General features: G+C 59.4%; 1 protein-coding gene across 1 annotated transcript; it reads right to left on the bottom strand.

Annotated features, from left to right (window-relative positions):
* Positions 1-9,763: 9,763 nt before the first annotated feature.
* Positions 9,764-11,496, bottom strand: RPS15 (ribosomal protein S15). The gene is made up of 4 exons (XM_065935242.1): positions 11,429-11,496; positions 10,988-11,073; positions 9,991-10,225; positions 9,764-9,909 (listed from the first exon to the last, which is right to left on the bottom strand). Exons 1-4 carry the CDS (start codon positions 11,429-11,431, stop codon positions 9,796-9,798), a joined length of 438 nt encoding a protein of 145 aa, XP_065791314.1. The 5' UTR covers positions 11,432-11,496; the 3' UTR covers positions 9,764-9,795.
* Positions 11,497-12,591: the final 1,095 nt, after the last annotated feature.

Raw genomic sequence — 12,591 nt, 5'->3', positions numbered from 1 at the left:
CCCCCAGGACCTCCTGCCCCATCCCCAGCACATGGCCACCGCCGCTTGCTTCTTTGTGTGTCTGGCTGTCCTTCCTCACTCGGCCCAACCTCCTCCGTCTGTCCAGCTGGCCAGTGCCTCCTCCCTCGTCTTCGCCCTCCTGACGGTGTGATCCCACCGCCAGCCCCCCTTCCCTCTTTGTTCCCTTCCCATCAGCCCATGCCCCCTCCCTCCGCCTTTGTCTGAGGCACACCAATGGCAGCTCATCTCCTCCGCCACCTCCTCCCTAGGAGCCCCCTCCCCAAGTCAATCAGTCAGCCACCCCTGCCCACGGCAGGGGGGGCACACCTGCCCCCTCCCCTCCCCCTCCACCACCTGGCCACATCCATTCATTCACTTTTTCACTCATTCCCCTCTCTCTCCCCCACCAAGGAGACCCCCACTCACCCTAGGGATCCCAAGAGCACAGCTGAGCCTGGAGTAGGGGTGTGAGGGCTTGGCCCCAGGCAGGACATGGAGTCAGTCCTTTCTAATCACTCAGAGGATCTACTGCATGCCTGGCTCTGTCATCTGACACCTTGTCACAGTCCTGAGTCTCAGCGACCACCATTAGATTGTTTCCAGAAAGAGAAGCTGAGCCGGGGGGTGGGGGATGCACCAGGCATGCATGGAACTCAGACACTGCCCTGCAAGTGCTCACAAGTCCAGGCAGTGCTGGAGGTATACCAGCCCTGCCCTCTCTGCAAGCCTCAGTTTGCACATCTGACAAATGGGGAGAACTCAATCTGCCAGGCCTGTCTTGTGGGAGACTAGAGGGCCAGGTGGGATGGCTGTCATGGAGCAAACCACAAGTGACAGGCAGACAAGACAGTCCTATGTGAGACAGCGTGTCAGGTGGGGGAGACTGGTGCCCGAAGACCACAGCTTCCCCTCCCACCACAGTACTGATCCTGCCTATGACTCAGCCAGGAGTCCCAGCTGGGCATCAGGAAGGACTGGAGTTTCGGTGAGACCCCTGGGGTCCAGCGGGAACCCTGTGTCCTGGTGGAGGCCACCACACGTGCCCACCCAGGGGGAGCAGTAGTCCTGGGCATAACCCTCCCATTCCCCAAACCCAGAACCCGCCTGCAGCCCCCTCCCAAGGCTGCCCTCACGGGCTCTTCTGGAATGGCCCAGTGGAACTTCAGACCTTTCACTCCCCTCACACCCAGTAGTTACTGCTATGTCCCCATCAGACTGAACTTGGCAGCTGGGCCACCTGCCGGGCTCCCCCCTCTCATTCCAACCTGGGTCTCTAACCCCACACTCCCATCACCCACCCCAAGCTCTGCCCTGGGGGGACCCTCTCAAGGCAGCCTTGCCAGCCCCTTCCTGGCCTCCCACGATCCACTTTTCACACACAGTCAGAGGGAACTTGGAAAATCACAAGCTGGACCCCATTTCTCTCCTGTGCCAATGCCTCCAGGGCTCCCTAGGGCCTTCAGCATAAGCTGTGACTCCTTCACAGAGGCCCCACGTCACTGCCCCTGGCAGCTCTTTCTCCCCCTACCCCAGGCCTTGACACATGCAGTTCTCCTGACCAGAACACCTCTCCTGACTCCTGCCATCCCTCACAGTGCAGCCTCCTCCTGGAAGCCCTCCTGCCTGCCCTTCATCCCAGGCTGCCTCGAGGGACTGCATCAGACATCTCCATAGCCAATAGGAAAGTAGCTACAGCTAGGGGTTTGTCTGAATGAGCAGCGAGAGGCCGCATTTCCTCTGATTCAACTGACACCCAGAGAGAGGCAGCAGCATCCCCCTAGGCACATTGGCCAGCCCGCAGACTCTGGGAGGCCTGGGTGTTGAAACCTGTGAGTGGGTGTTTGCATGGGACCAGCTGCAGCGACGCAGACGCCTAGCTCCCTGGGACACAGTTTCTCCTCTGGCTCCACCCTGAAGAAATGGAGTCTCCACATTGTGTATTTACAGGCAAGGCAGAGAGAAAAGGATGGAGACTCCTGGCGAGGCGGAGGCTGCCCTCCCTGCCCTCCACCCAAGGAAGGCGCCCGCTTACTTTATTTCATTGGGTTGGGCTGGCTGCGATGCGGTGCGGAGGGCTTGGGTCTTCCTCCCTCCGCGCAGCTACGCTGGCCCCGCCCAAGCTCCCAGTCTTCCAGGGCTGGGGCGGCCGCGGGGCCCAGGTTCCAGGGCTCCGGGATTTCGGCGGCTCTGACGGGGGGCTCCGGGGCGGACAAAGCCCGGTCTGGGCCTCGCCAGGCGGCGCCGCCGCTCAGGGCGCTGGGCGAGACCACCGCGAGCGGGGGAAGATGCGGGATGGATGCAGGCGCGGCGGCCAATGGCGGCGCGGGAAGATGGGCTGGTGCCATGGCAACAGCCAATGGCGGCCCGGGGCGGAGACCGCCTCTGGCTGCGGGGCGTCGGGCCTTCGCTAGGGTTCGGGGGGGTGTGTATGTGTGTGGGTGAACCCCCCTAAAGAAAGGGAGCGCCCCAATGATCATGACCTCTTGTCCTCTACTCCATTTCGGGGTGAAATGGCCTCTTAGAACCTGCAGTGGCTGAATCTGAAGAATCTGAGAGTAAAGCATCCAGTCCTGGGTGTTACATCAGAATCTCAGGGTGGAGGGAGGGCAGCCCCAGGGGCGGTGGGGCAGGAAGCCCTTCCCCACGGATCCAGCCTGGCCTTGTTCCAATGGGTCAGGGCAGGCCAGGACTGGGGACACAGCTGGAGGGCCTCAAGGGTCCTGACTAGCATAGGGAGGTGAGTTGGAGGGTGGGCAGGCACGCTGGGGAGCACTTGGGACCCTGTATTTCTCCCCGCTTCCTTAGCAGAGTGTGTCAGCACCTCCGTGACTCCATGTCCCTCCCCACATTCCTCCGTCCCTGACTTTCTCTGAATCTCTCTGACTCTGTCCCAGGTGGAATCCACAATTCAGCCTTGCATAAGGGAAGCCAGAGGAGGGGTAGGTCTGGGGCCCCCAGAGTACCCATCCCCAGCTGTATCAGATCCTCAATGAGTCCCTGGAGGTCACTTGAGGGTTTAATACCCAGAAGCTGAATCTGTAGCTGCGGCTGAGGCTGTCTGGTGCCCAAAGTTATGAAGGAGGCACCAGGGCCACAAAACACAGCTTCGAGACCTGCCTCCATCTTCTCCTGGCTGGGGGACCAGAGCAAACAGTCACTCACCTGGAGACCCTCCCATTTCTCTCTCTGTAAAATGGGATGGTGGCTGCAGCCCTTGCAAGGGCTGGTGCGAGGAAGGCCAGGACAGGAGGGGCAGCCAAGGACACAAGGACCACATTGTTTCCTGTTGGGTGAGTTGCAGGAGGCCCCGTGTGCCCCATCCTGGGATGACAATGCTGAGGGCCCTGAGAGGATGCAGACCTTGACTGTCCCAGAGCCTCTAGAGCTGGACATTGCTGTCCCCAGCCTGCAGGGCCCAGAATAGGGGTGCAGCAGGCAGAAGAAGTCCTTCCAGAGGCTGGGGAGGCTGCACTGAGAAGAGGACATGGGTGCTGGGCCCCTTCAGGATGAATCAGAATTGGGCATGGGATTAAGGAAGGGAAAAGCTTTCCAGGCCGAGGGAACAGCAGGTCTGATGCTTGGAGCCAGGAAAGATCAGAGCCCACTCGAGGCATACAGGCATCTGGTGGGGCCACAGAGGACAGAGGGTGGTAGGGTTGGATCAGGAAAATGATGAGGCCTTTAGAGCAGGGGCAGTCCCTATGGAGGAGTCCTGGGGCTGAGTGGGGGTGGGGAGAAGGCAGAGCCCAGGATCTCAGCTTCAGCTCCACCTTGACTCCCCTCTACAACCTTGGGCACATCTCTCTCTGACCTCAGTTTTCCACTTGGTTCACTGGGAGGTGGGTTGGAGAATCACTGCCCCCACCCCCATGGGATGAAGTCTTAGCTCCCCCACCCAGTTTCAGATGGCACTGTCCTCAGCCAGAACATTAGAGCTGGCAGGGACTTGGAGGGTCCAATGACCAGTCCTATCCTCATACACAGGGGCAAACTGAGGCTCAGGGCAGGAAGCATGTTGCCTAAATTCATGCAGGAGTCCCACTAGATCCTCCCTGGGCATTTCTCACCACTCTGGGTGTGTCTTTGACCTGGGAAGGCTAGAGCACATGAGGGCTGGATTGTTGTTGTTCAGTTACTAAGTCATGTCTGTCTCTTTGCGACCCCATGGACTGCATGCAGCACGCCAGACTTCCCTGTCCTTCATTGTCTCCTGGAGTTTATTCAAACTCATATCCATTGAGTCAGTGATGCCATCCAACCATCTCATCCTCTGCCTCCCCCTTTTCATTTTGCCTTCAAATTTCCAAAGGTCTTTTCCAGTGAGTCAGCTCTTTGCATCAGGTGGCCGAAGTATTGAGGGTTGAGACCCCAAGGCAAAATGCCCTGTCCCCAAGCCTCTGGAACATCATGTCGCTGACATCACCCAAGACTTGACCCTGTAAATCTCTGAGGCACAGCCAGAATGTGGCATCACTGGAAATTCTAGAACCACAAGAGCCTTCGTAACCCTCAGAGGCTCCCAGAACCCCAGGCTCAGTCTTGGGAGGTGCTGAGAAGCAGTGCCCAGGTCTAGCGGGGGGTCCCCTCCCAGTCTCCATCCCTGCTATCATCTGCACCCCCTAGTGCACAGGGCTGTCTTCTCCCCACCCCCACCCCAGCACTTGGTCCGGCACACAGCCAGGTTCACTCTTGGGTCTTCTGAGCCTGACCTCGAGCATCTCTACTGCCTTGATTCTCTGCCCTCCCCCACTGAGCCTCAGCTGTGGACCCCGACTCGGAGCTGGATGATAGGGGCGTGGGAACAGGAAGACACCAGATGGTCATGAGACCAGAGATGGGCTCAGGTTGGGTGACTGAACAGGGCCCTGACAGGTGAGGAGAAAATGCCACTGGAGGTGGGAGAGGGGTGGAGCCTGCCGGACCAGGCCGCGCCCCTGAATCCCGGTCGCCTGACAGCGGTTCTGGGCCTCAGTTTCCCAGGAGTGGAGGGGCCGGGCGCGAGGCCCGTCAGCACCGTGGATAGCTCCCGCCGGCCTCCTGGCTGTGTCACGTGCTGGCGTATCCGCTCCACGCTCAGGCTCCAGCCCAACTCTAGGCATGACCTTGGGGGCTCCCCGCTGCATCCCCCAGCCTCAGTTTCCTCCTAAGGAGGGGATGTTAGAGCCCCAGGATTCGGATGTCAGAGGTAGCAAAGCTCTCGGGCCCGGTGGGATGGACGTTAGTATTAACATCAGCATGGGCGATGTTAGTTAGTCATGCGCTCGGCGTCCAGAGGGGGAAACTGAGGCCTGGAAAGGCGCAGGGCGTGGCACGTCCCTCCACCCGCCTGTGCTTGTCGAGCTTCAGCACAGCGCGCCCCAGCCGCAGCCTCCCTCTCCCACCAGTCTCCTGGTCCGCTCAATGAGGAGGGGTCTGGAGGAAGTCTTTCTTGGAGGCTTTAGGCTGGGCACGAGGTGACCGCGCTTGCGCAAACCCGGGAGTGGGGGGAGGTTGACTGCGGCGCGGGGGAGGGGCTCCCAGTCCTGAGAACGACCTGAGGCGGTTTCCCTGGCAACGGTCTCCACAGCGATCGCGCAAGACCCCAGACTCGCGGAGATTCACTGCGCGTGCCCCGACGCCTCCTGATGCCACGACCACAGTCCTCGCCGTCCTCACTGCATCCCGGGCTGCGGCTCTACGCGCCCCAGCCGCACCCACGGCCAGACCCCACCCACTAGACCTGGACCCCCGCGGCCTACCTGGTCCCGGAAGAAGGCCGAGTGCAGCAGGCTCAGCAGCCCCAGGAGCCCCATGGAGCTGTGGCCACCTCCACCAGCCCGCGCCCCGCCCCTAGACTGCTGGGGGTGGGGTGGGAGGAGAGGACCAGGGTGTCTGCGCCTGCGCGGAGCAAGGGGCGGGGCAGGGTCACACATCCAGGTCCGTGGGGTCTCTAAAGCCGAGGGGGCTAAAGAGGGGAGGCCAGGAGGACCCGCGCGGGCGGCTGGGGTCTCGAGGGCTGAGGACTTGGGAGGGGTGGTGTGAGATCCGGAGGGAGGGAGGTGGGGGCGGGACCAGCGTGAGCGGAGGAGGGGGGAGGGGCGGGGGTCCGACGGGGTTGGGGAACCCTAGAGGCCGGGAGGCGCTCTCGCGGGAGCTGCGGAGGAAGTTGGTGTTGGGAAGTGCCGCGGTAGGAGGGGTCCCACGGAGGATGGAGATCTCGTAGGCACGGGGGTGGTGCCGCCCTTCGCTTGGAAGGTGTCCCCGCAGAGGCTGGGCGGCGCGTTCGGTTCATTAGTCATTCAGCAAACATTGGCTGCGAGCTCTGAGCTGGGCGCTGGGCACGGGCCGGGGCGGGGAGGGGCGCGGGTGGGGGAACTGGTGGGACGACACCACTAGTAAACAAGGTTTCAGTAATTTACCAAATACTTATTAAGCACCTACTGTGTGCTAGGCCCTGTGCATGGAACAAAACAGTGAAAACCCCTGTCTGTGGGAAGCTGACATCGGGTGGAGAGGGGCCGACAGTCAACAAGAGAACATGTTGGGTAGAGGAGGGTGCCGAGGAGGAAACAGCCCGGGAGCTGAGGGGCTGCTGGAAAGTGCACTTGAGTGGAGATCTGAAGGGTAAGCATCCGGGCTTGAGGAACAACCGGAAGGAACAGAGGGAGCTGGAGGTGAGGGGGAGGAGGGGGAGGGGCGGGTGAGGCCGCGCAAGCCCCCAGGGCAGTGGTCAGAGCAGGGACGCGCCCCGCCCGCTGCTCATAGGCGCCCTCTGGTGTCTTCAAGGAAAACGGCCGTGAGTGGCGCTGAGAGACGCAGGCGACTGCGGGGGTCCCGGATAAATGGGAGTTGGGGAAAGATGGGGGAGAAAGGAGGATGGTGAGGGTGGTGGAGGGGACGTTATCGCGAGCTCTGCTAAGTCTTGGGAAGTAGAGAACAATATGTCCTACTGTACTTCTGGAAGTAGAGGGCGCTGCTGTGGCCGGGATGCTGAGGGCTTGGCCTCATTAAGCAGGTGCTGGGATTCTGCAGGAAGGGCGTCGGGCGGAGAGCGGAGCCCGCGGGAAGGCTGGGAGAGGGGAACTAGTCGGAAGAGGATGAGGAGCGGAGGGGAGGAGGGACTTCATGGACCACGGCGGACCCTAGGCATTCTTCTGGAACCTGGGGAAGTTCCAGGAGGATGACATGCATTTAGGTTGACGGCCAGGGTAGTAGGAGTGGGGCACTGGGGAAGCGGTTCTGAAGGCAGCTGACTCTGACCAACAAGGAACCGAGGGTCGAGTGACAGAACTGCCTCTGAGATGGTGCAGATGGCGCGTAGGGTTGGGGTACGGGGAGCGGAACCAATAGGATACGTTCAGGAGACAGGACAAAGGAGCGTGGCCTGGCCTGGGCCAGCGGACCGGAGAGAGGCCATCCGAGTCCTGCCCCGCCCCCTGGACCTCCAGAAGTTCTCCCGGAATAGGGTGCCACCTGGCTGCTGCTGCGTGCATCACTGGCTGCGTAGGAAAAGGTGTTCCCCTTGTGGTACTAATCTGCATTGTCCCCTAATCATACGTGGTTATTTACAAAGCCAGATGGTAATGCTTGTCCACCCCGACATCACACCCATCACCACTTCTACCAGGGCCTCTCCACCCAGCAGGGTGGAGGGGCTCACAGTTCCTGGTACCCGCATTTTGCATCTGCAGGGGCCTGGAGGCTCCAAAACTGCACTTGTACAGCTTTTCAAGCTCAGTGTCAAAAAACTTCTCTCCAAAAAGGGGCAAATTTGCTCTGAGGTGTACCCCTCTATATGGGGCTTCCCTTGTAGCTCAGTCAGGAAAAAAAATCTGCCTGCAGTGCAGGAGACCCAGGTTCAATCCCTGGGTTGGGAAGAGCCCCTGGAGAAGGAAATGGCAATCCACTCCAGTATCCTTGCCTGGAAAATCTCACGGACAGAGGAGCCTGGTGGGCTGCAGTGCATGGGGTTGCAAAGAGTTGGGCACAACTAAGTGACTAACACTTACTTCCTTACCCCTCCATATACGCTTTGAATTCAATGTGAAAAACATGCTTACTTCAGCACATGTGTTTTTCTGAATTATGTAAACCCCCAAAACAGACAATCGAGGGTACAGCAAATGCTCACCCACTCCTGCCCTCCCTCTCGAGTCGTGGGGCCAGGCAGGCAGTTGCTGGTCTGAAGTGAACTTGGCCTGTATGGCCCAGATCTTCCAGGCTGTATCGCTGACAGAGGTCCACGAAGCAGATAGCTAGCGATCTCACCTGACACCCAAGCCTCACATGATGGGCCCAAGTTTCTAGTTGGTCTCTTTGAAGCCTGACTGGGTGCAGGGGGCCGTCCAGAGTGTTCTACCCCATGAACCAGCGGGCAGCCCCTCACTGCTCTTCACCACCACCACCACCCAGGTGTTTGTTCCCCTCACCCTTCCCTCCTGCCAGATGTAGGTCAGGCCCACTGGTCCCCACTCAGCCAACGGGAGCTTGGGTGGGATGGGGGCATGGACTGGAGGTCCTGCAGCATTTGGACATTGCTTACTTTTATCAGCCTTGTTCCTTCCAGGTTGCCCCTTTCCCTAGTTATAGGAGCACCCTGTGAATCAGGGACACTACTAGACAAACTGCAGACATTCTAGTCTCAGTGCTGTCATACTATCTCCGGCCTTCTCCACAACAGATTGTTAAGTGACCCGTGCTTTCTGTCCAACTAAACTCCAGATCAGGATATTAACAGTATGGGTGCTTCCGTGGCAGTCCTCTGGTTGAGTCCACATTCCCACTGCAGGGAGAGCAGGTTAGATCTCTGGTTGGGGAACTAGGATCCCACAGTGCTGTGCCAACCGCACCCCCAGACAGTAAGAACAAATTATGTTAAAACTGAGATAAATGAGTGCAGAGCAGCGGCCACTGAGGGGAGAAGGAGGCACCTTTGTGCTCTATCTCCACACCCAGACTCTGGCCATCCCTCACATACCAAACCCAAGCAGACCTGGATGTCTCAAGGCCACCTCAACATCTGCAGGACACACCCCTGGCTGTGTCCACCTTCCACCAGCTCTGGCTTGAACCTAGGAGTCCTGTCCACGTTCTCCCTCATCCTGCCAGTTACAGACCCCTTAGGGCCTCACTGCTGCCTGGACAGTTACCCACCCTGTCTATTCAACAATGCACCTGTCGTCTTTGCCATCGTGAAGGAAGTAACACCCGACAGGAACACTTTAGGGAACATGGTAGATGGGGGTGATCCCACCCACACAACACCCCAGGAAGCCTCAATGCACCGGCTGGGCCCTGGAGTTACTTTGGAAGATCTTTAGAAGCTGATCAGGAGTGCAAGGAAGTCAAGAAGAGGGACAGACATGGGCAGCATGGTTGAGTGCCCAGGGCACTGAGGAACCATGGTCAAGGTGGGAGAAGTTGGAGCATGGGGGAGGGAGGTCAGGTCACTGTCCACAGGTGGGCCCACTGGGGGAACTCGGGAAGAGGGGCTCCAGAAGGGGAAATGCTGCCTTCAGTCCAGGAGTGGCTGGGGCATAGGGAAGGCAGCACAGGTCCCTGGACATCCCAGGACTTGTCACAGAACCCAGTACACCTGATCCCTAGCCTCAACCTATCTGAGACCGGCTGTGTCTACAGCAGGAAAGCTCAGGTCACATGCTGCCTGGCTCTGGCCCGTTTTTCACCTCAGCTTCCTGATTTTGTGATCATGCCCAGCCCTATTCTTGGGAGCCTTGATGGGTCACAGCACCCACGGGAAGTAAAAACAGGTCGCACTCAGGACTAGAGAAATCTCTGCTTTTATTGGCCAGCAGGTTACTTGAGGGGGATGAAGCGGGAGGAATGGGTAGCCCCAATACCGGGCCGGCCGTGTTTCACGGGCTTGTAGGTGATGGAGAACTCTCCCAGGTAGTGGCCAATCATCTCAGGCTGCAGAGGAAGGGTGCGGGATAGTCAGCAGAGGGTCGGTGGCGGGGCCCCAACCCCGGGCCCAGCGCAGCCCACACGCACCTTGATTTCCACCTGGTTGAAGGTCTTGCCGTTGTAGACGCCCACCATGCTGCCCACCATCTCGGGCAGAATGATCATGTCGCGCAGGTGCGTCTTCACGACCTCGGGCTTCTCCATGGGCGGCGCATCTTTCTTGGCCTTGCGCAGCCGCTTCAGCAGCGAGTGCTGCTTCCTCCGCAGGCCGCGGTTCAGTCGCCGTCGCTGGCGCGCACTGTATAGCTGCATCAGTTGCTCACTGCGGGCGAGGGCACAGAGCGGGCGGTCTGAGCCCCGGCCCAGCCTCACAGCCCACCAGGAGGAACACTCCTGCTTGACGAGGAGCTGCGAGAGCAACGTTCCCCGCCCGGCCGGGGCCCACAACACCCGCTTCGAACATTTGCGCGGGAGAAGCCCTCCAGTTTAAGAATCCCCGCTCCGTTATCTACAAACGAGGAGGCCGAGCCGGGAAACAGGTGACTCGGCGAGTTGCAAACTCGCGGGCACCCTGCTCTGTTCTGCTAGCCTCAAGAACCCAGCAGTGGGGCCACCCTGAGAAGCCCCCGGCCAATGAGGACCCTATGTTGTGCCCCCCTACGAAACCGGCCCCTCCGCCCCAGACCGCGCACACCTCTAGGAGAAAGGGCGTCCCTGCCTCACAAGCTTCCCTTCCCATCCGGGGCTCGGGCTTCGCACCCACCCTGCCTAGAAGTTTCCAGCTCTGGCCAAACCTTAGAGCAAGGGTCGCCAAATCCCGCCCACGTGCCAAATCCCAGTCACGGCTAGCCTATCTTGTAAGGCTCGCGGGCTAGAGCGGCTTTTACATGTCCGAGTGGACGCCAAGACGTCCAAAAGGGACTCGTGGAAACCTGTTTAGTTCGATCCTCAAGGACTCATTTTTTTTCCGCACGCAGACCCGCCCTCTCGCCTACACACGGTACACGGCCGCAGGTCAGGCTGCAGCCCCAGCCCACCATGGGGACCCCTGCAGCCGCCAACCCCCTGTCCTGCCGCCACTTACTAGGACATGTCCAGCAGCTGGTCGAGGTCTACGCCGCGGTAGGTGAACTTGCGGAAGGTCCGCTTCTTCTTCTGTTCCACTTCCGCCTGCGCGGGCCGGGCCGGGGGTGAGCGGGGCCCCAAGGTCCACCCCCAGTCCCCACGGCAAGATCAATAGGCCCGCGGTTCCCGCGGAAAACCGCGCGGCGCTCCTGGTATGAAAGCCCGTGGGCACGCACCGGGCTACGTGGGCTCGGCTGGGACAAACGGGCAGAGACAGGCCTTCCCTGCCCCGAGTCATCCTGACAACCAGCAAGCCCGCCCCACACCCCCATATCCGACGGTTCCAGAGGCCTGCAGGAGAGGCCCGCAGCCTCGCGTCTTGACCTCGGCCTCCGCTGCGGGCCAGAGCTCGGATGGCACCGGATGAACCCAGAACATACAAGGAGGATGTAACACTTACCATCTTGCCGGTTCTTCAAAAAGGATCTTTCGTTCTGCGCCAGCGCAGTTATCGCGGGGTCTCAATGCCCCGCCCCCGGCCTGCGCGCGCAGGCGCTTCCGCTTTCCCGACAGAGGACGCGCGCCGTCTGCTGTCCGGAGGTCAGAACTCTGTCTCCGAAGAATAAAAGAGCCCCGCCGCCATGACAAAACTGGACCTCGAATTAAAAAGCAGACAAAAAGATCTGCATAATCACAGCTATGGTTTTTCCAGTAGTCATGTACGGATGTGCGAGTTGGACCATAAAGAAGGTTGAGCGCCAGAGAATTAATGCTTTCGAATTGTGGTGCTGGAGAACACTCGTGCTGCTGCTGCTAAGTCGCTTCAGTCGTCTCCGACTCTGTGCGACGCCATAGACGGCAGCCCACCAGGCTCCCCCGTCCCTGGGATTCTCCAGGCAAGAACACTAGAGTGGCTTTCCATTTCCTCCTCCAATGCAAGAAAGTGAAAAGTGAAAATGAAGTCGCTCAGTCGTGTCCGACTCTTAGCGACCCCATGGACTACAGGCTACCAAGGCTCCTCCGTCCGTGCGATTTTCCAGGCAAGAGTACTGGAGTGGGGTGCCGTTGCCTTTTCCAAGAACACTCTTGAGAATCCCTTGAACAGCAAGATCAAACCAGTCAGTCCTAAAGAAATCAACTCTGAATGTGCATTGGAAGGACTGATGCTGAAGCTGAAACTCCAGTACTTTGGCTATTTGATGCGAAGGGCCCACTCATTGGAAAAGCATCAGGATCCTGGGAAAGATTGCGGGCAGGAGAAGCAAGCAACAGAGGAGGAGATGACTGGATAGTACCACCGACTTGATGGACACGGATTGGAACACTCTCGGAAGATAGTGAAGGACAGGGAAGCCAGGTGTGCTGCAGTCTATGGGGTTGCAGAGTCGGACACTATTGAGTGACTGAACAACAGTTGCCCTCCACTGCTGGAACCCCCAGGCTGGAGCTGACTGCCTAGTGTATGGGAGCCCCTTCTTCAACTGGGGCACGTGTGACTCGTCACTGCCCATTTTGAAAACTCATATTGGTGCTGCATAACCTCTATAATAAAACCCATATTTTAAAGTGTTTACGGAGTGCCTGTTTGCAGGAGGCGCTGTCTGGGGTTCTGGCTGGCTCCAC

This window comes from Muntiacus reevesi, chromosome 1, assembly GCF_963930625.1.
Source record: "Muntiacus reevesi chromosome 1, mMunRee1.1, whole genome shotgun sequence".
Classification (NCBI taxonomy): domain Eukaryota; kingdom Metazoa; phylum Chordata; class Mammalia; order Artiodactyla; family Cervidae; genus Muntiacus; species Muntiacus reevesi.
Note: the sequence above shows the minus strand (reverse complement) of the source record. Positions and strands in the feature narration are given on the sequence as shown.

Bases quoted from the DNA above. Each gene is read 5' to 3' on its own strand.
- RPS15 (XM_065935242.1), bottom strand. The intron at 10,226-10,987 runs GTAAGTGGCGGC...CCTCGCCCGCAG, and splicing joins CAGCTGCTGGACATGTCCTA to TGAGCAACTGATGCAGCTAT. The intron at 9,910-9,990 runs GTGCGTGTGGGC...CTTCCTCTGCAG, and splicing joins TCAACCAGGTGGAAATCAAG to CCTGAGATGATTGGCCACTA.